General features: G+C 42.2%; 1 protein-coding gene across 1 annotated transcript in view; it reads left to right on the plus strand.

Moving 5' to 3' along the window:
- Positions 1–27: 27 nt before the first annotated feature.
- LOC134653690 (protein pecanex) overlaps positions 28–22,970 on the plus strand; it is a 59,980-nt gene continuing 37,037 nt past the window's right edge. Inside the window, exons 1-9 of the mRNA XM_063509082.1 lie at positions 28–536; positions 3,344–3,507; positions 4,266–4,372; positions 6,338–6,498; positions 10,120–14,337; positions 15,223–15,384; positions 15,627–15,771; positions 19,955–20,121; positions 21,356–21,512. Coding sequence (XP_063365152.1) covers positions 384–536; positions 3,344–3,507; positions 4,266–4,372; positions 6,338–6,498; positions 10,120–14,337; positions 15,223–15,384; positions 15,627–15,771; positions 19,955–20,121; positions 21,356–21,512 — 5,434 coding nt within the window. The 5' untranslated portion in view covers positions 28–383. The remainder of the gene's footprint in view (positions 537–3,343; positions 3,508–4,265; positions 4,373–6,337; positions 6,499–10,119; positions 14,338–15,222; positions 15,385–15,626; positions 15,772–19,954; positions 20,122–21,355; positions 21,513–22,970) is intronic.

The raw sequence follows: 22,970 nt of genomic DNA on the forward strand, positions 1-22,970 counted from the left end.
ATGAGCTAAACATGGCAACACTGGTACTGTACTGTCACTCAGATGAAAAGTGTTGTTTCGCTCCTCCCAGCAGTTTTTAGTGTATTTGGCGTATTCCCTTTACTTTTTTGTTTACTATTCAATTAAGTCCTCTTCTTGCTATGAGTTATGTTAAGTTAATTTGACTAGACACGCGATATAATTATAAACAGCTCTGTAATTCATGTTCGCTCGATGTCAATAGGGACGATATTTGTTTGCTGTGTGTCATCCAAAATGGCAGGAAAGACGAATAATTTGCATTTAGACATTAGCTGATGTGAAATAATGATATTAAGTGCGTGTAGAAGAGTGTCGTGTGGGTGGACTGTGAATTAACGCGGGAATGTGGACATAGAAGTGAGATGGGGTCCCAGACTTTGGAAATTTTGCGGCAGGGTGTTTGGGCATCTCTGACTGGAGGCTGGTTTTACGATCCGCATCAGAATTTATTTTGCAACACTGTGCACCTGTACGTGTGGCTGTTCCTTCTATGCCTTCCGTTCTCCGTGTACCTGGTAAGGATTTAAGTACTAGTAAGTACTTGAGAGGTTAGAGATGATGATTTGAAAAAAGTGGGTCAGCTGTATTGAAGATGATTGTTGCCATTGTCCATTTAAGTGGCCAGTTGCTATGCTGTAGCCTTATAACTGGTGAGAACTGGGTGCAACATCTTGTATGAACTAAGTTAGTAAGTAAAATAGGTTTGTTTATTTTAACACATGGCTGCTTTTCCATTCATAACCACTTTGATTAACATTTTAGGTCATATGGTTATTATCATAGTGATTATGAAACAATGGTTAGGTATTATGCGTTGAAAGTTGTTTGTTGTTATTGTAACTTGAAACTGTTGTTATGACTTTTTAGACATTTATTACCTTTTAAACAAAATAAATCTCACTATTCATACTTTGTAAAGATTATTTTTAGAAATTTTTGTTAGTTCCAATGTAATAAAATGTCTTCTGTATATATTGATACCCTAGTTTCACTTATACTAAATTAAGCTGAAAATTTGGTTGTAATATGAACCTTTTGTTTGTGTACTATGGTACTAATTTACAACATAATTTTTGCCTACATAGTTATATAACTTTTTCTTTTCATACAAATGTCAAAAACTGTAATATTGTTATATTTATTATGTTTATATTTTAGTTTACTTTCACCTCTTTCTCTCTCATTTTCTCAAAGGTTAGCTGGAAGAGATCTCTATTAGAGATAAGTTTGCCTTTGTACATATACTTACATCATTTACTTTGTTATGTATATTTTATGTAAACTTTTTTATGTGCCATAAAGTGACATACATACATACATTATATACTAGAAACTTAAAGTGCAAAGAAAGTTATAGATTGATGGTAACTGGTAACTATTATTTATTTAAGGCTTTGTCACACAGGCGCGTTTTCCGGGCGGGATGTGAGTGGGACGCGCCGCTTTTACATATAAAACGCTCACGCCCCATCACGCCGCGCCCGGATAACGCGCTTTGTGACGAAGCCTTTATTGTATGGCTTGGTTACATGTCACTGGATGCAGAACTTAACTAACAAGTTAAAATTAAACTTAACTATGTACGAAGGAATTTACTTTACATTATCTAACTATGATTATAGTTGAGTTGTGCCGTTCGCGAGAACATTCCCCATACAAAAGAGAATGTCCTAGATAACGGCACAACTATAACTATGTTAAACATTGCCTTTTCAGTCTACATTTGGAGTTTCCTGGTGACTCATATACCTATCACATTTAAATGATATTTATGCTTGCTGATTTCTTATTTCCTTAATGACTCACTCCCCAATACTAGTTGTAATTGACATTTAATTAACAGTTATGTGCAAATAATCTGTCTGTGGATACAATAAACAGGGCAAAGTCCAATACTTTAGTATTGAATAATGATGAGCCGTAGGAATGTTACCAAAATAACAACATTTCCACACAGAAAAAAATTGGGATTTAGTACATTAGAGCAGGGATCGGAACCGGTTTTTGAAGTGAAAACTTCTTTAGCGGCACTGTGTACTTTTTGTGATGGGGAAAAAATGTTAAACTCGCGAGAGGTGTCACGTGACCGTAAGACGTAAGACGGGCACGTGACCTGATCGAAAAACTACCAATACCAAACGACCAATCGCGCGCGTGATGCGAACTCATCAACCAATCGCGTTGTAGTGGTGTTACACCGGTATACTGGCCCCATTCATGCCCCATTCTTATCCTGAAATATACCGCAATGGGCCAATTACTATGTAGTGGCCAATAGCAGTCACCCTACTATAGTCAATTTTAGGTATACTATTATTGTTAAAAAATAGAAGAGAATATAAGTCTAAAGCTCATTTAGAATTGATCTGTCACGTATGTGCTATCACAGCATGCATTATCAATTTACTATTTAAGTGTAGTATTAATAGGGTATTTGACTGTATTTAATAGTAGTTTATGCAACAGTGATATAATAAGGGTTCTTAAAATTCAAGGGTCGAAGTTACAAAACGAGACGTAGTCGAGTTTTGTAAAAAAAGACCCGAGAATTTTAAGAACCAATTATGAGCTGTTGCATACATTACTTTTTCTATGACAGCTGCAGCAAAAAAAAAAAAAAAGTTATTATTAAAAAAAAGTTATTATTTAAAAAAAATTGAGTTATTATTTAAAAAAAAAAAGAGTTATTATTGTAAATGAAAACATACCTCTTTCAATCAAGATGATCGGAACTTGTATCTTTAAAAAAAATAAAGCAGTTGTATTATACTCATAAGATGACTGCTAGCACTGATCTTATGAGCCTATAGACAAATCATTCAAATGACATTGCTTTAGATATCACTGTCAGTCATTTAATTGACACATTTAAGTGCTGGAGTAGAAAAAATAAATTATTTTACATCATATGCATGAAATAAAGCACCAGAAGATTAATAGAGAAACGTAGACAGCAGTTATTTTTAAGGGGCCCACTGATTACCAGTCCGCCGGACGATATCGGCCTGTCAGTTGTTCGGAACTGTCAACTTTTTGTTCTAACTGACAGGCCGATATCGTCCGGCGGACTGTTAATCAGTGGGCCCCTTTAGACACAATTTCTATTTCAAAACCCGTATCAAACTATAAAGAGTATACTGTAATTTGATTGTGACGTCACATGCTAGTGTTTCATATAAATTCCATAGTAGCAATCGTTTTGACAGCTCGAAAAAGAAACTGATTTGACTAGTAGTCAAATACCCTATTCAATTTAATTAAACTATATTGCTACTTTGAGAATAATAATCCGCGTCAAAAAGTTATCCCTTCTCCTCCGCAGTATTTCCCCCCGGCAAGTCTCGGGTGGATCATCTACTGCACGCTGGTGGCCCTTCTCTTCATGAGCCTGAAGCTGCTCAACCATGGGCTCCACCACATGTATGACACCAGCGAGTGCATTGTGATCCCGCCAAGCACCGATGGGACTTCCAATGACAATACTGCGTGAGTATTCATTCCACCACCATCCATCCATGTTACAGAAATCAACGTATTAACAGTTCCACAGCTATACACGAGGCACGTCTACACTGTCCGTTTTGTGCGTGAGGAAACTGCCTCGCGCGTATGCTCACTTTGTCTGGACCCGACTAATCTATATCCGAAACATGATTTTTATGCCGGAACTTGCCGAAACCGAAATTCTGAAACCTTGGTAGGACACTCATTTCAACTGTTTAATCTGGGATCTGGGTAGTTGCAGCAGTTGTACTATTAGTTGAGGGGAGTCTTTTAAAAACGGGTTATTTCTCTATAAACACCATACAAAAATAAGCCCTTTTGAAAAGACACTCCTCATTTAGTAGTAGGAATGATTTTTAAATTTAAAATATCATATACTCTGTCTTTTAGCGCTGGTGGCCTAGCGGTAAGAGCTTGCGACTTTCAATCCGGAGGTCGCGGGTTCAAACCCGGGCTCGTACCAATGAGTTTTTCGGAACTTATGTACGAAGTATCATTTGATATTTGCCAGTTGCTTTTCGGTGAAGGAGAACATCGCGAGGAAACCGGACTTATCCCAATAAGGCCTAGTTTCCCCTCTGGGTTTGAAGTTCAGATGGCAGTCGCTTAAACTAGAGCCTACGTCAATTCTTGGGATTAGTTGTCAAGCGGACCCCAGGGTCCCATGAGCCGTGGCAAAATGCCGGGATAACGCGAGGAAGAAGATATACTCTGTATTTTAACTTGAGTTTCTGTTCCAGCCGCGATGAAGGCATGGAGATGCAGATGCTCCGTCCGGCGGCCGCCAGCAGCGACAACGAGTCCATGGCGGGCGCCGACTACAACAAACCCAACAACAGCACCATAGGTATATCAATGTTAAACTTCCTCGAATTTAAACTGTTGTGAGACATGCTAACATTGAATAATTTTACGGTTTAGACTCACTTGTTTTAAGTCGAGTGACATGTTTCGGAGAGCCTAGGTCTCCTTTCTCAAGCACTAACAGTGCGAGCAGCGTTCACGACGGCCGTGTATCGCGTACTGCGGCACGCCGCGTCGCACGCTAATTTCAATCGGGATAGCGGCTGGGCCGTGCCGCCAGCATGGAAGCCTGTGATTCCTCAGCAGAATACCAGTGAGTGTTGTGACAGTGTTGTGGACATAGTGAGTTCGTGCTGTGTATCGCTACAAGTGTTAGGTGACCAAAGCCCAAACACACCACTATGCCCGCCTACAATGACAGCGGAAGACCTCCCCCAACCGGTTTTCTCGGCGCGCGCGCAGCGTGCGACGCGGCGTGCCGCAGTACGCGATACACGGCCGTCGTGAACGCTGCTCGCACTGTTAGTGCTTGAGAAAGGAGACCTAGGCTCTCCGAAACATGTCGCGCGAGTGACTTAAAACAAGTGAGTCTAAACCGTAAAATTATTCAATGTTAAACTTCCTGTTTATACGACAACGGTTTCACTCACTTGAATTTTTAGTCTCTATTGGCGACATGTTTCGTGCCCTTCGGGGGTCCTTCCTCAGGCTCGAGTGCTCGCGGCTCGTGCAACTCGTGCACTGATCGCGCCGCCCGCCTCGTCGCTCGTTGCGCGCGCGCTGACAGGGCGGGGGCAGGGGGGGGCGGTGATGGTTAATTTTCCTCTTGGCGGTCTAGCATGAGTTGCGTTCTCGCGCGCGACTCTATACATCTTGCGCGACTGACTTCAAGTATGGAGTCGCGCGCTAGAACGCAACTCGTGCTAGATCGCCTGGTTTGACGACAATGATCAATATGATAGCAATTTTTAAGCTTTTAACGATACAGGAAATTTGACAATACATTTTCATTTTATGGTCCTCATCAGCAGTTCTACTTCGCTAAATGTTGCTTTTCCAGTGGCAAGCTAAAATTCAGTCGCCATCGGATATATCGGAGCGGCCAAGGTGTTCACAAAATCTGAACACGCACTCTAACGCCTTGACAATAGAGGCGTGTTCAGATATTTGTGAGCGCTTTGGCCGCTCCGATATATCTGATGGCGTCTGTTAAAAAAAAATACACCAATCACTAATATCACTATACCTACATATATTAGATGTGTGTGAAGAAGAATTTCTTCAATTTCCCTAGAATCCCATCATCACATTGTAATCTGATAACAAATCATATTATCAGTATCTCGAGTCGTCATAATCTAGCATTTTAAAGGTTAAAGTTTGAGGGGTGGAGTTTTTTTTGTACAGCAAATATATGCAAGCTAATTTTTACGGATTTTTCTTTCCGTGCGCTTATTCATAATTCTATAAAAAATATGATTGCCCTTTATTTAAATTTGAAGCTTGGAGTTCTGTTCTAACCCGAAGTTGGGACCTTATATCATTGTCATATTTTCTCAAAACTGTAAAACTCAAAGTGTAAGGCCTGAGTGGACGCTCGCTCGGCGACGCGTGCAGCGTGGCTGTGTGCTCACGCGTGATGTGAGCAGCGTGCACTAAGGCCGCTCCTATACGTGCGCATTTGTTTAACATGCACGCCGCACGCCCCGCCCCGCTACACGCCCAATTCGAGCGTCCACTCAGGCCACAGACAATCCAACCTCTAGACATAGCATAGTCGCGCTACCCCCTCTGCCACACATACGGTAGCGTTACTCCATCTTCGAGTCAATCCCGTGCCGTGATTGGTCCGTGTCTTTGAACGGACCAATCACGGCACGGGATTCGCTCACCTCGTCCCCCCGCACCCCCGTATTTTTGGCAGCATCGGTTTCATGAAAGAATTGGCCTAAGCTCAGTCTAGAGGTTGGATTGTCAGTGACTCAGGCCTTGCACTAACTCGTTCTAGATTTGAAAGTGGACGTGCACAGGAAGAACAGCTCGGAGTCTAGCAACGAGGACAGCACGCTGTCGGTGAAGCTGGCGGACGTGGCGGCCGGGGCCGAGCTCGCGCCGCCCGGGCCCGGGCCCGGGCCCTCCGGGGCCAAGAGGCCGCAGCCGAGGCGGAAGGTATCTACAGTTAGGAATATTTCTTTTTCTCAAAAATGGACGGCAAAGTCGACGTTGCCGGTTAAAACATAGGTCGCGAAGTGCGTAGTTTATGGTCATTCAAAAAATTAAAAAGTTAAAAACATTGCAGTCTCGATTTCGGGACTGCAATGTCGCATACAAATTCCATTATTTAACGAGTTCCAAACTTTAAATGGCCATATCAAATGAAGGCATAGGTCCCTTAAACAGCCAAACAGATGAACAGCACTTATTATTATAAAGCCAATAACAGACTATCGCACCGCACCGCGACCTTGGAGCGTCGCACCCATAAGTGAGAGCGAGAAAGAGATATAGATATCTGTTTCTCGCTCTCACTTATGGGTCTACATGGGGATAGTCTGTTACAGGCTTAATGTTGGTACCGCGACTATTTAGGTGTCTCAAATAGGTTTTTTTTAAAGGCGGCAAGCAAATTTTTTTAATAGTTGTATTTTTTTCTGTGAAAATTAGAACGTTGCTTCTGTAAGTTCTGTAAAATATTTCTATTTCTTGCACCATTTTTGAGAAAAGCACTATATATGACTCGGCTGGAAGGCTACTTGCTGGCTTCGGATTCAATTAAACGGACTCCCAAGGTCGTCCGTTTAAAACGAATCCTCAGCCTGTAAGTAGCTACTTCCGAACCTCGACAATAATGTACTATTTCATCACACTCGCTCAGTAAATGTGGTATTGCACGCAGGCTTAGCAGGAGTAATAGAAAAAACGTTTTCCCTAGGGAGTAATGAAGTTTCTAGTACCATAATAAACAGTTTTTGTCTTTATACTTCATTTTTGTATCGCAAGTGTGATGAACAGGCATCGGAGTTTTTGTCGCATGGTAAGACTAATAGCAAGCTATGGAGTCGACATTTGCCATAAATGTAAACTCTTATTCATACTCATACTCATGATTAATTTTATTTAATATGAGAACAGATTACGTTATTATTTCGTTTGATGAAGAATACTGTTGATATATTTTAAAATACATGTATGTTTCAATTGGGTGAGTTGTACTTCACAACTCAAGCACACTATAGCAGATTTTTCATAGTCATATTGTAAATCGTTGTATGGCTCTATCCATGCCAAATTTGCAGCTATTTCTGGGTTAGGCATAATAATGAATTATGGAATATTCCACAACGTATTTACCACTTACAGATATAAATAACTACTACGTTTTAATCACCAGTGATTGACAATGACATGACAAATACTAATCAATTTTATCAGCGGTCAATACCTACATGACATTAGGTCTTTCGCAGCGATGTAGTTTGTATAGTTGTATGTTAATTAAAATAGTTGAAGTTATGAATTCATAATGTAATAGAAAAATATTTTTTTATATAATTCGACTAAGATAATATACACGACCGACCGCTCGAAAGGCATTTTAAGATAAATTAAATAAATGAGTATGAGTATGAATAAGAGTTTACATTTGTGGCAAATGTCGTCTCCATAGCTTGCTATTAGTCTTACCATGCGACAAAAACTCCGATGCCTGGACTGATGAAAAACATTGTGTGTAACTCGGGGCGTAATAATATTGCAAACTCGAGTCTATAAATCACTCCGGCAAGCCGTCGCGATTTAACTTACTCTTGTTTGCAATATTTAACTTACGCCCCATGTTGCACAATGTACTATTATCTACGACAGCTCATCATTCGGAAACCTGTGTCAAGTCAGTTATAGTTGGTCAAACAGGGTCGGATTTACAGTATTTGCCGCCCTAGGCCCCAAGCCGTAGCCGTAGTAAGCACTAGCCGCCCCTTTCTCAGTACCCATCATGTAGACTGCCGCCCCAATATCTGGCCGCCCTATTACCGGGCCTACTAGGCCTTAGGGCCAATCCGCCACTGTGGTCAAACCTTTTCTTTTGGGTGCTAGTACTAGTGTAAGACAAAGATAGAATAATTCTCTCTGTCTATGTTTGAAATGAGACAGTCTATATTATAACAACTTTATTATAAAAATTTAATATAAATAAATATTGTAGGAAATGTTTACACAAATTTACTAAGCCACACAGTAAGCTTAAGAAGGCTAGTGTTGTGGGTATTCAGACAACGATTTATATAATATACAAAATACAAATATGTACTTGAATACAATAGAAAACACCCATGACTTAGGAACAAATATCGGTGTTCATTACACAGCCAAATGCCCTTACTGGGATTGGAACCTAGGACCACCGGCTTCATAGGTAGGGTCACTACCAACTAGCTAGGCCAAACCGGTCGCCACAATTAAACCCACTTTCAATTTTTAATAATAATCAGGTGCCCCTATAGTTCACCTGGGCTCATTAGAGGGACAGACTCAGAAAATGGGAAACATCAACATGACCTCTGAACATCTACCTTTCTGAACAAACAGCTCCTGTGCTGCCCCAAGTCCTTACACGTTCATTATAAAGGGTGTCCCAAAAAGGACGCAAGATTTGAAATTGATGAACAACACTTTTTTTTTTCGTTATAATATATTTGTATATATAAAATCTTGAAATACATAAAATAGGGTTATTTGTGGAATAATACGTCAGGCAAATGTCCTCCTAGGCTTTGCTGGCACATACGCACTCTTTTGTCAAAATTTTCTATGACCATTTTGCATAGATGTGGCTGAATTTCTCCAATGCAGCGTCGAATTTGCTCTTTTAAAGCATGAGTGGTTGTGGGACCAGTGGAATGATCATCATGAATTGATCCACTCTCCCTGAATTTTCCAACCACTCCGCTCACGGTTAATGAAGTCAAGTCAATATTCTGACCATATTTTGCACGGAATTTTCGAACCGTACCCGCCAAACTTTCATTACTTTTGAAATATTGTTCAATAACAAAAACGCGTTGATCTTTCGTATAACCCGCGATTTTTACAAACCCTAAATATTCAGCTATCAAATAGTTTTTTTTAGGGTTGCCAGCACTAAAATACAAAAATGGCGGCAAATTGAAATCTTGCATGCTTTTTGGGACACCCTTTACAAAGCGTACGTTCAAGGAACTTTATTTCAGCGTACCTTGTCACAGTGACAATAATTTGGGCCTTTGACATTGATACGACAACCTAGACACAGCGTAACATATTTTTTCTACTTCCGTACTTTTATTTGTCATTTAAAGGGCACACACCTTTAAACCCCTATCTTATAGTTGTCAAGACAAGTCTTTAGTCTATTCCCCAAAAAAGAATTTGTGCATACACGCAGTATCTTTTTGACGATTTTACGATACTTCGTGTAACACTTAAAAAATATTGAATGAAATACAGTGTTGCCAACCTTATTTTAAATGTCATCTCTGACAAATAAGTGAACCATAGACATGTCTTTCTTTAATTTCATTCATTCATTCATTCTTTTCCCGCCCGTACCCTCCATTTTTGCTACTTCTTGAATTCAAAGTAAGTGCTTGGTCGTAGAAAAAGTATTGTATGCAACGTTGTTTAACTGAGTCAAAAATACTCGTGGCGTCTTTGTTAACAATTTTCGGCTTCGCCTCAAATTGTTACTCACGCCACTCGCCTTTTTTGACCCCTCTTAAACAACGGTTGCATAAAATACTATTAATTTTCCAGCCCAAACGCGACCCCCGGGCCAAGCGGCGCGCCAACCGCATCGACGAGCTTATCGTGGAGGAGGTGTATCGCTCGGGCCGCGACGCCCCGCCCCACGACGGCGGGCCTTTCGCCAAGGTCTCCCGCCGCTACCACGACTGCTCCCATCGCCGCTCCAATAGAGACTTCTTCAAAGAGTGGCTGTACCTCGATGGCAACGAAGCCATCGGGGAACCTTACCAATCCAAATTCGCCCGACAACTCAGCTCCGACTCCAGGGACAACTCCGAACCGAGCGTCGGACCGCCTTCCCCGAAGAAAAGATCACACCGGAGAAGATACACTAACTACCCCGAAGAAAACTGCACTAAATCCGCTATAGCACTAACTACTCAAGAACTAAACAGGAACATGAGATGCAAATCGAACTCGACCATGTCCACTATACAGCTGCCGTTGCTGAATTCAACCGCTCAACTGGTTTCACATATGCGGAGACACTCGAATAATACAGATACGGGTTTTTTCGCGAGTGTTGAGCTCGGGGAGTATATGATGGTCAAAGCGGAGGCTCCGGCTGGTGACGCTGATAAAAATAAAGGCATAAGCCCGGGAGTTAGGAGGATTAAGAGTGCCGCGTTAGAGATAGGATGCCCGCCGCCCAGTGTATCGAATTTATCCCCACATCCTAATAGCGTAGAGACTATAGGCGGGCAAGTCTTGAAAAACCCTAAGAATGCCGTTATACCGCCGCCAAGCAAATGCTTGACTAGAGGGCCGCATTTCAATCTGTTTCCGCGCAGCGAACCGGACGAAGGCAGAGGCAGCTACCCCTACTTAACGTACGGTTCCGAAATAGTATACCCCATAGCTGAAATATCTGATGAAATGCAGACATCACAGAAAGAGACTGATTTAGATTCGAGCGGTGAAAGTTACAGTGATTACGAAGACGATAAGCAGTTCCGAGGCTTCGATTGGGACGCGGAGCAATCCCCAGTGGTGAGATCCAGTGATTCTGATTATGAGAACAACGGTTCAAGATCTCCTTTGCTAGACAGAGCGACTGATGTCCGAGTGGTAAGGACAAAGAACCAAGATTGCAAGAAACATTGCTGTGAACGACACTCGAAGCAGAATCTAGAGTGCGCTCATACCAAATCTAAACCTGTAAGACTGAAGAAGCTTACGAAACAAGATGAGGCGAAGTGTGTTGATCGACCGAGTGGTTCGTGTGAGTGTAAATATCCCGCTGACTATTATGATAAAGCCAGCGCTAGTTCTAAAGACTTGCTAATAGAGAAGTCGAGCTTAGAATCCAATGAGAATGAGAAGAAAGACGATAAGCCAGTTGAGAAGAAACTGTGGGACCATGATATTTCTAACTCTAGCAGTAGTAGTGAAACCAATTTTGATAGACCACCGGAGAAAGCGAAAGATGATGAAAAAGTCTTCCAAGAGACTGAGGAATCACAGGTCACTGATAGTAAAAGCGCGGATGAGAGAAGTGTTTATAGTATAGATTGGTTATTTGAAGAATCGGCTATAGAAGAATCCCCACCCTCCTGTCCGGTTGTCTGTCACGAAAATTGTGCTACAGAAGAAATTATATGCCAAAAACTTGCCAACGCCTTAGGCGAATCCTCGTTCAATGTCCCAAAAAATTTAGGAGCCATTCCGAAGCAGATTAAAAACTTGGCGCGTTCGAGAGCCTCATCTCAGAAGGAAAATCAGAAAAAAGATTCAAAAAAAGAGAATGAGACTGAAGATAGAACGCTTATGGATGCTGTGGAAGCTCAGGCTGCTTTAGTACAGGGCCTAGAATGTCTGTTTGCAGCTACGAATGCAAATACGGTTGTTATGCCACCTCAGAGAGAGGAACGACCGAGAAGTCACAGGCAAAGCATTAGAGGTGAAAGGGAAAACTCACACAAAACCAGGAAAAGATCAATAGAAGAGGTCGCACAAACATCCACAAACACACTACTCCCAACTTCCATGCCTCTACTAGCGGCTTTCCTAAACTCCAGAGTAGATTTAATGCCCTGCTGCTTACCCGAAAATGCCCCTCCTGAGCTAGTCCAATACGCCGAAGAAGGCCAAAGACTTAGACCTCTAATGGACAGAAACCACAGGAACAGAGTGCGGAAAATAAAACGATCTACCAGACAAAGAAATAATCCGTCCAATCCGAACACAGATAAAAAAGACAAAACCCCTAACCCGGATAACCCTAACACTTCCAACAGTGTTCATTTCGCGACGTCTTTCGATGACACGACAGACGGAGCGATACATTGCTTCATGGATGAATACGGCAATTGGATGTCATATACGTTTGATAAGAACAGTTCGGGAAGGGCTCAGGCTCAACCCATTCCTCTCCCAGACAAAGAGGAAAGATGTAATAGAGTAAAGCCATTAGAAGCTCCAGATTCACAGGAAACCGGTGAAGGTAGCTGCGGATCGTTGGAATCAGAAGCGGGGAATAGCGAAAGCATAGCGAAACCTAAAAGGGAAAACAGCATCGACCAAACCTCTTCTAATCAGGGCAGCAACAACCCATTATTGTCGAGTAACAACAATGTCTCCGCTGTTGTTCCGATCAATACAAACAATGCGAATAAAAGGTTTTATGTTTTTGATGGAGGAACCGGATCGCGCACGGATCAACCACGGTCCCCTGTGGCGTATGCCACCGATAGCTTATTAGAGCAAATCGAGGCTGAAAGACAGTCTAGAATGGGCTTCCCAAGCATGCATATAAACTTCCTAATGAGCCAGCAAAGAGCGCAACGGGAACAGGCTCAGCAATCCGTTGAAACTGTCTCTAACAATATACCTAGTCTAATGCCTTCGTCTATTGGCGATGCGAGCCTAGAAATCAACATAAGGAGTAAATTATCAAAGTTCATGGACGAAATAGAGAAAGCCAATCAGCCGAAACCAAAGAGCTACTACAAGTTTAATCTATGGAAGTGTTTCGAAGTGAAAGTGACGATGGACAGATTGAAATTGATGGCGTTGTTTGACAGGAATTTAACGTTCAAAGAGACTTTCATATCGATCTTACTAGCGATCTCGGTGGCGGTTTTAGGCTCAATGGTGTTAAATCTAGGATTCTACAGGGATATATACGCGTTCTGGTTCTGTTTCATTATGGCTGGAAGCCAGTATTCTTTATTGAAAAGCGTCCAACCAGATTCGGCGTCACCCGTTCACGGTTTCAACAAAATGGTCGTGTTTTCTCGACCGGTATACTTCTGTTTATGTACGGCAATACTATGCCTAGTACATGGGCAGTTACAGCAGATGCCTGAAGAACATTCTAGAAGTAAACGAAGCCTGGACGAGAAACCTCTAACCATATACGGATTCGAAATGAACGAGAGAGATTTTTTACTAGTAATCCAAGAAGTACTAGCGAAATTCCTTCTCTTCTTCCCTTTAGCGTTCAGCTTAGGATTATTCCCTCAAGTAAATACATTTCTCATGTATCTTCTAGAACAAATCGACATGCATATATTTGGTGGTAACGCTACCAGCAGTTTGAGCGCGGCGGTATATTGCGTAGTAAGATCTTTAGCTGCTATAGGAGTCCTATACGGCTTCGCTTACAGCGGACTCGTTGAAGGAAAGAAATCGCAGCATCAAAAACACAATATACTCTTTTCCATCTTCTGTGCTTTGCTAGTACCTATAGCATATCACTTAAGTAGAAGCGCAAGCGATTACACATTAATATGGAATTTAATTAAAAAGCATTTACTACCACCCGAGTTATACGTGATACAGACTCTGCCGGAAGCTACACCGGAAGCGGAAAAAGCTGAAAACACACTGACAGACGACAAGAAAAACAATTCAGAAAGCAACATCTCGAAACAGAACTCCATAGGTTCATCGGCATCTAAAATCAACTTCAGCTCTGAGACTAACATAGCTAAAACTCAAAAGCGATCGCAGACATCAAGCGTTAGCTCTTTAAAAATGGATCCCAGGGGTGATACTATGTCTACTTCGTCTTTGAAGGAACCGAATGAGACGGATGATAAAGGTCAGAAAGAGCCAGAGAAGGTGGATGAGGATATGGAAGACCCTTTGCCCAAGAAATTGCAGGCAACGGTGAATGCCAGGTTGAAGAACGATGTGATTGTGTGCACGTTTCTGGGCCTGTTCGTGTTTGGCCTGCATTGTACTACGGTGTTTACGTCGCTTACTAAACTTCAGTTGAACAAGGTTAGTATATCGCCTTTTTTGTGCAAATTAAATTATATTACGAATACGACTTTGTATGATTCCATGTACATATGTATATTTTCTAAATCAAATTTCTATTACACCTTATGTGTATAATTGCATGAATTCTATAGTAATTTAAATTGTATTTTTTTTCCCTTATTTTCTCGTAATGCATGTTAATTATAAGATGTAATTATTTTTGAAAAGATGTGTCCCGCCGAGTTTGTTGCCGGTCCCATAATGGGATACCCTCCTCCAATTGAGGGGGGATTTAAATCTTCTCGGGGCAGAGGTGTAGGGTTGGAGCCGGTTAGCTTTATTTGACGTTCATAAGCGCATTGTAATTATGCCTACTTGAATAAACTATCTTTTATCTTTATCTTTATTCAATTTAGCGTCTTATGTTACAAAAATAAGACGTTTTCAACCGAAAGGTGCCGTATTTTATACGGACGATTCTTAAGTGTGCATTAGTAGCCATTAGGGCATGATATTAGCTAAGTTATTTCAGACAATATGTCTTAAAATTGTGTATGTATAAATACATGACAGCTAAATGTCTAAAATTATTTCGGAGATACTTAAAATATTGACAAACGGCAATATGTTAATTACCTTTTGTTTGAGAACTGCGCATATTTTAGCGAAAATCTGCTATACAAATACGAGATACAAGTAGAGTTAAGGCGGGATTCCACCAGTGCGCGGCACAAGCATTTTTGTACTAAATATGCCGCATACTGGTGGAATCCCGCCTTTAGATTAGGATCGATTGAAGTAATTTTGAACTTCTCGTCCGCTTAGCAACTTCTGCTGCTGACTGTACATAGTAGATACTGAAAATTAGGTTATAGCTTATTCTAACTTTATGGCATTTCGCAGGTGGTATGGATAATCTGCGCAGTGGGCTGGGTCCTACACTACGTAACCCCTCAACTGCGCAAACAGCAACCTTGGCTCTGTTTAGCAGGGCCAGTGTTAAAACCACACGAACACGCGCAGTTCGAGGTCACTGAACCGGCGAAACTTATGTATTTCGAAAAGGTAAGTCGTGCTAAACGCGACCATAATATTATTATCTATATAAGGTTCTGTATATAACTTAAATTTGGCACTTAATCCTCAGCAGTACAACCAACCTGGATACTTTAATACGAGTTTTTTTTTATAGTAAATAAGGGTTCCAAGTTCAAAACCAAACTGCTTCTGGGTCTCGGGAGGGTTCAAACGATTAAAAAGTATCTGTTGTTTTTTTGTAGATGTCATAACAGAAGCTTCTTCCGCAGATATTCGTATACCTCTGTTTTCTGGAGCGCAACGTGCTGTACCCGGGCGTGGTGGTGGCCGCTACGACACAAGACGCGCCGCTAATAGCCGCTAAATACGGAGACGCGCTGGCGGCGCTGTTTGTGTGCGTGGCCGCGCTCAAGTGTGAGTATAATAGTGTATATATTCGTGTACCTCTGTTTTCTGGAGCGCAATGTTCTCTACCCGGGCGTGGTGGTGGCCGCTACAACACAAGACGCGCCGCTAATAGCCGCTAAATACGGAGACGCGCTGGCGGCGCTGTTTGTGTGCGTGGCCGCGCTCAAGTGTGAGTATAATAGTGTATATATTCGTGTACCTCTGTTTTCTGGAGCGCAATGTTCTCTACCCGGGCGTGGTGGTGGCCGCTACAACACAAGACGCGCCGCTAATAGCCGCTAAATACGGAGACGCGCTGGCGGCGCTGTTTGTGTGCGTGGCCGCGCTCAAGTGTGAGTATAATAGTGTATATATTCGTGTACCTCTGTTTTCTGGAGCGCAATGTTCTCTACCCGGGCGTGGTGGTGGCCGCTACAACACAAGACGCGCCGCTAATAGCCGCTAAATACGGAGACGCGCTGGCGGCGCTGTTTGTGTGCGTGGCCGCGCTCAAGTGTGAGTATAATAGTGTATATATTCGTGTACCTCTGTTTTCTGGAGCGCAATGTTCTCTACCCGGGCGTGGTGGTGGCCGCTACAACACAAGACGCGCCGCTAATAGCCGCTAAATACGGAGACGCGCTGGCGGCGCTGTTTGTGTGCGTGGCCGCGCTCAAGTGTGAGTATAATAGTGTATATATTCGTGTACCTCTGTTTTCTGGAGCGCAACGTGCTGTACCCGGGCGTGGTGGTGGCCGCTACGACACAAGACGCGCCGCTAATAGTCGCTAAATACGGAGACGCGCTGGCGGCGCTGTTTGTGTGCGTGGCCGCGCTCAAGTGTGAGTATAATAGTGTATATATTCGTGTACCTCTGTTTTCTGGAGCGCAATGTTCTCTACCCGGGCGTGGTGGTGGCCGCTACAACACAAGACGCGCCGCTAATAGCCGCTAAATACGGAGACGCGCTGGCGGCGCTGTTTGTGTGCGTGGCCGCGCTCAAGTGTGAGTATAATAGTGTATATATTCGTGTACCTCTGTTTTCTGGAGCGCAATGTTCTCTACCCGGGCGTGGTGGTGGCCGCTACAACACAAGACGCGCCGCTAATAGCCGCTAAATACGGAGACGCGCTGGCGGCGCTGTTTGTGTGCGTGGCCGCGCTCAAGTGTGAGTATAATAGTGTATATATTCGTGTACCTCTGTTTTCTGGAGCGCAATGTTCTCTACCCGGGCGTGGTGGTGGCCGCTACAACACAAGACGCGCCGCTATAGCCGCTAAATACGGAGACGCGCTGGCGGCGCTGTTTGTGTGCGTGGCCGCGCTCAAGTGTGAGTATAATAGTGTATATATTCGTGTACCTCTGTTTTCCGGAGCGCAATGTTCTCTACCCGGGCGTGGTGGTGGCCGCTACGACACAAGACGCGCCGCTAATAGCCGCTAAATACGGAGACGCGCTGGCGGCGCTGTTTGTGTGCGTGGCCGCGCTCAAGTGTGAGTATAATAGTTTAATAGTGTATATATTCGTGTACCTCTGTTTTCTGGAGCGCAACGTTCTGTATCCGGGCGTGGTGGTGGCCGCTACAACACAAGACGTGCCGCTAATAGCTGCTAAATATGGAGACGCGCTGGCGCCGCTGTTTGTGTGCGTGGCCGCGCTCAAGTGTGAGTATAATAGTTTAATAGTGTATATATTCGTGTACCTCTGTTTTCTGGAGCGCAACGTTCTGTATCCGGGCGTGGTGGTGGCCGCTACGACACAAGACGCGCCGCTAATAGCCGCTAAATACGGAGACGCGCTGGCGGCGCTGTTTGTGTGCGTGGCCGCGCTCAAGTGTGAGTATAATAGTTTAATAGTGTATATATTCGTGTACCTCTGTTTTCTGGAGCGCAACGTTCTGTATCCGGGCGTGGTGGTGGCCGCTACAACACAAGACGTGCCGCTAATAGCTGCTAAATATGGAGACGCGCTGGCGGCGCTGTTTGTGTGCGTGGCCGCGCTCAAGTGTGAGTATAATAGTTTAATAGTGTATATATTCGTGTACCTCTGTTTTCTGGAGCGCAACGTTCTGTATCCGGGCGTGGTGGTGGCCGCTACAACACAAGACGTGCCGCTAATAGCTGCTAAATATGGAGACGCGCTGGCGGCGCTGTTTGTGTGCGTGGCCGCGCTCAAGTGTGAGTATAATAGTTTAATAGTGTATATATTCGTGTACCTCTGTTTTCTGGAGCGCAACGTTCTGTATCCGGGCGTGGTGGTGGCCGCTACGACACAAGACGCGCCGCTAATAGCTGCTAAATATGGAGACGCGCTGGCGGCGCTGTTTGTGTGCGTGGCCGCGCTCAAGTGTGAGTATAATAGTTTAATAGTGTATATATTCGTGTACCTCTGTTTTCTGGAGCGCAACGTTCTGTATCCGGGCGTGGTGGTGGCCGCTACGACACAAGACGCGCCGCTAATAGCCGCTAAATACGGAGACGCGCTGGCGGCGCTGTTTGTGTGCGTGGCCGCGCTCAAGTGTGAGTATAATCAAAGAGAATAGAGTGAATAGAGAGTTACTGTCATGGTAAATAGTGTAGCCCTAGTACATTCACTGCCATCTTTTGACAAAAGATTAAAACTGTTAGAACGCCATTTGAATTTGACCCTTATTCTTTCACTGATATACTGTGTTAATTTGTTAAATATTTAAAATAACGCCATCTACCCGAGTGTAGGCCAAAGGTTATGACGCCATCGCTCAAAAAGACCATACCTTTGGCCTACTCTCGGGTAGATGGCGTTAATTTCAATATTTAACAAATTAACACATATCAGTGAAAGAATAAGGGTCAAAGTCAAATGGCATTCTAACAGTGTTAATCTTTTGTCAAAAGATGGCAGTGAATTTACTGTGGCTACATCATTAACTTTGACAATCCGCCTCTATTTCAAATTCTCTTTGGTATAATAAGAACGTGGGAATAGTCATGGGGGAGACCAATTTATCATTGGGGGGTTATCAATTTTATCATTTATTAAAGGCTTCGTCACACAGGCGCGTTTTCCGGGCGCGGCGTGAGCGGGGCGTGAGCATTTTATATGTAAATGCGGCGCGCCCCGCTCACGCGCCGCCCGCATAATGCGCCTGTGTGACGAAGCCTTTAGAACCATTTAAGACCGCTCACTCCTCATACTAATGTGACAATAAGAATAAGAATAAGAATAATTTATTAAGAAAACCTTATTGCTAATGTTACATTATGCGTGAATTTTTACATATTACGTACATTGTTACGTGCGCCTGAACTAGGAATATAATCCTGTATCTGAGGCAAAGAGATAATATACTTTAATGATCAATATAGCAAATTAAAATCATGAACAAGAGACATAAATAGGTATTGAGATATCTTACACTTTGTAACCAAGTATTGCTGTGTCAGTGACAATGTGACGTCACAAAAGATAAAACTTTATAATAGTACATTATTGTCGAGGTTCGGAAGTAGCTACTTGCAGGCTGAGGATTCGTTTTAAACGGACGACCTTGGGAGTCCGTTTAATTGAATCCGAAGCCAGCAAGTAGCCTTCCAGCCGAGTCATATATAGTGCTTTTCTCAAAAATGGTGCAAGAAATAGAAATATTTTACAGAACTTACAGACGCAACGTTCTAATTTTCCATTAATTTTCACAGAAAAAAATACAACCATTAAAAAAATTAGCTTGCCGCCTTTAAAAAAAATAAGAAGTGTATTTTTCTGCTGAAAATACGCCAACCTATTTGAGACACCTAAACAGTCGCGGTACCAACATTAAGCCTGTAACAGACTATCGCACCGCACCGCGACCTTGGAGCGTCGCACCCATAAGTGAGAGCGAGAAAGAGATATCTGTTTCTCGTTCTCACTTATGGGTGCGACGCTCCAAGGTCGCGGTGCGGTGCGATAGTCTGTTATAGGCTTTATAATAATAAGTGCTGATCATCTGTTTGGCTGTTTAAGGGACCTATGCCTTCATTTGATATGGCCATTTGAAGTTTTAAAAAGTTTGGAACTCGTTAAATAATGGAATTTGTATGCGACATTGCAGTCCCGAAATCGAGACTGCAATGTTTTTAACTTTTTAATTTTTTGAATGACCATAAACTACGCACTTCGCGACCTATTTTTTAACCGGCAACGTCGACTTTGCCGTCCATTTTTGAGAAAAAGTATTTTTCGTCCCCAGGCCTCCGGAACGCGTACTCTGAACCGGAGACGCAGTACCTGGTACTGGTGTTCGCGTACCTGCTGTTCCAGTGGGACCTGAACAGTCAGGACATCTCGGAACAGTTCCTCGTTGATTACTTCGTCACCGCCATTATATTCAGCAAGGTGTACGAGTTTCTGCTAAAAGTAAGTGTTAAACATTAATGTGCCTTATTAAATTGTACAACGGGACTTAATCGCGTATCTAAGTTTTAAGATTTACCTCCGACGTTTCGAGGACGGCGTTGTCCCCGTGGTCTCGGAGAAGACTCAAACGTCGAAACGTCGGAGGTAAATCTTAAAACTTAGATACGCGATTAAGACCCGTTGTACAATTTAATAATGTGTAAAAATCGTGAAAGTTTAAATCACGCCCCGCCCGGAAAACGCGCCTGTGTGACGGAACCTTTATGTATGTTTGTACATGTAAAATCTTGCAAATAAATTTAACCCACTTCCCGGTTTCCGATGAAGCTGAAAATTTGCATACGTGTGTAAGTCGGGTGACAATGCAATATTATGGTACCATGGAGCTGATCTGATGATGTAGACAGGAGGTGGCCATAGGAACTCTAATAAAACAACGCAATCTTATTGAGTTTTGGGTTTTTAGAATTGTCTCGATGAGTATTAGTTGTCTGTGAAAAGAAAAGTATAGTCAGCGATAAAAGCTTGTACCAAAAATTATTTTTTTGCCAAAAACTTATTTCTCTTATGTTTGATTCTACTCTTAGGATAATGCAACCCACCCTTAGAACTGAATGATATAATAAAGATGCCAAAATAAAATTGCTGTTAGAGTCTGTTCGGAAAGAGAAGAGTCGTGGAATGTATTAAGATAAGATAATATTTATTCATTTAAAACTTATGCTAATTTGATTGATACAATGGTAATTATCCAATTTATGCTTAAATACTAGTACATTCATAGATTCAACTTAAAATAAGCAAAGGTCATGTTAAGAACTATAAATACCGGACAAATGTGTATTTTCTGTCGCTAATGGAAATTTGATAACAATATCTAAACTAAGTAAACATTTACTTGTGTCTTAGGTATGCACTTTTTGTAGGTCAATGTGTAAGTGGGGAAGTGCTTACCAACAAAAAGATTATTTACATAATAATAACAATAACTAATATACTATGACTATCTTCTACTCTTTAGAACACTAAGTGGTGGCATAGGTACTTAACAATTTTTTTTATTTTTGTACATATAAATATTTCCTATTTTTCTTAACTTCTAAGTAACTATTTCTAGTAGCCTTTCTGTATTGGGCTCCATACGTTCCACGACTCTTCTCTTTCCGCGCAGACTAGTTATTTATTATGATTTAGGTTTAAAGATCAGATAATAAATTATTTTCATTAATTACAGATTCAGTTTGTAGTGACCTATATCGCGCCCTGGCAGATAACCTGGGGCAGCGCTTTCCACGCGTTCGCCCAGCCGTTCAGCGTGCCGCATTCCGCCATGTTGTTTCTGCAGTGTGCTGTCTCGGCGCTATTATCGTCCCCTCTCACTCCCGCTTTGGGTAAGTTATACCCGTGTATTTGACGACCGGTCTGGCCTAGTGGGTAATGACCCTGCCTGTGAAGCCGCGGTCCTGGGTTCGAATCCCAGTAAGGGCATTTATTTGTGTGATGAGCACAGATATTTGTTCCTGAGTCATGGTTGTTTTCTATGTATATAAGTATTTGTTTATTATACAATATATCGTTGTCTAAGTACCCACAACACAAGCTTTCTTGAGCTTACCGTGGGGCTTAGTCAATCTGTGTAATAATGTCCTATAATATTTATTTATTTATTTATACCACACAAGACTACATGAATGATTTAACAACGTGGGATTGGTTGTTATTCGAAATGATTATTTTTTTAGGTATATTTGATTAATGATGAGGAAATTGATATTCCGATGTACATACTTCTTTTGTGTTTTTATTTATTTATTTGACATTTAGATTTTATTCTAGAAGCATTCTAGACTAGTATTTTTTATACAATTTTTTTTTTCATGTTTGACGATCCTTTTATGAAATTCTTAATTTAATTTAATTTGTGTTAAATTTGATTTGTATAATAATATTAATAATCCAATATTCTTATGGAATAATAACATCAATAAATTGCTCTGATAATTAGCTTAAGATAATTTATAAGTATGTTACGATTCATAAGTGCTTGTTGCTAGGCCTACATGAATAAAGTATATTTTGACTTTAAGTCAAGAAGCCTTCCTGCTACGCAAAGCGAAAGACCATTTTAACACTTTCGGTGCCGGGCGTCCCGTTTCCAGTACAAAATGAACCAAGGGCGTAGCCAGCCAGTGAACTAGGGGGTGGCGAATTCATAGGCCTGGGGGGGGGGAGCAGAGGCCACAGAGGCGCATGCATTGTATGTAAAATTTGAGGTCGGGGGGGCAGCTAAATACTACTAAAATATTCCCTTTTGCTTGTTTTGTCAAAAAAAAACACCTTTTAAGACCGTTGACTGAGCGTGGTCCGACATGCTCAAGGCAGGTTTCTTACTTGACAAATAAATTACTGATGTAGTGCATAATTATTGAAGTGAAAACTTCTTTATCGGCGCTGTGCACTTTTTGAGGTGGGGGAAAAATGTTAAACTCGCGACAGGTCACGTGACCGACAGATTCGACAGATTGAGAATTCGTAAGACGGACACGTGACCTGATCGAAACACTGTTACAATGTCATTGAGTTTTCACTTCTGCCGGCACTCCCGGCGTGCAACCCGTTGTTTTTTTTTTAGGGTTCCGTACCCAAAGGGTAAAAACGGGACCCTATTACTAAGACTCCGCTGTCCGTCCATCCGTCCGTCCGTCCGTCCGTCCGTCCGTCTGTCACCAGGCTGTATCTCACGAACCGTGATAGCTAGACAGTTGAAATTTTCACAGATGATGTATTTCTGTTGCCGCTATAACAACAAATACTAAAAACAGAATAAAATAAAGATTTCAGTGGGGCTC

This window comes from Cydia amplana, chromosome 13, assembly GCF_948474715.1.
Source record: "Cydia amplana chromosome 13, ilCydAmpl1.1, whole genome shotgun sequence".
Taxonomy (NCBI): domain Eukaryota; kingdom Metazoa; phylum Arthropoda; class Insecta; order Lepidoptera; family Tortricidae; genus Cydia; species Cydia amplana.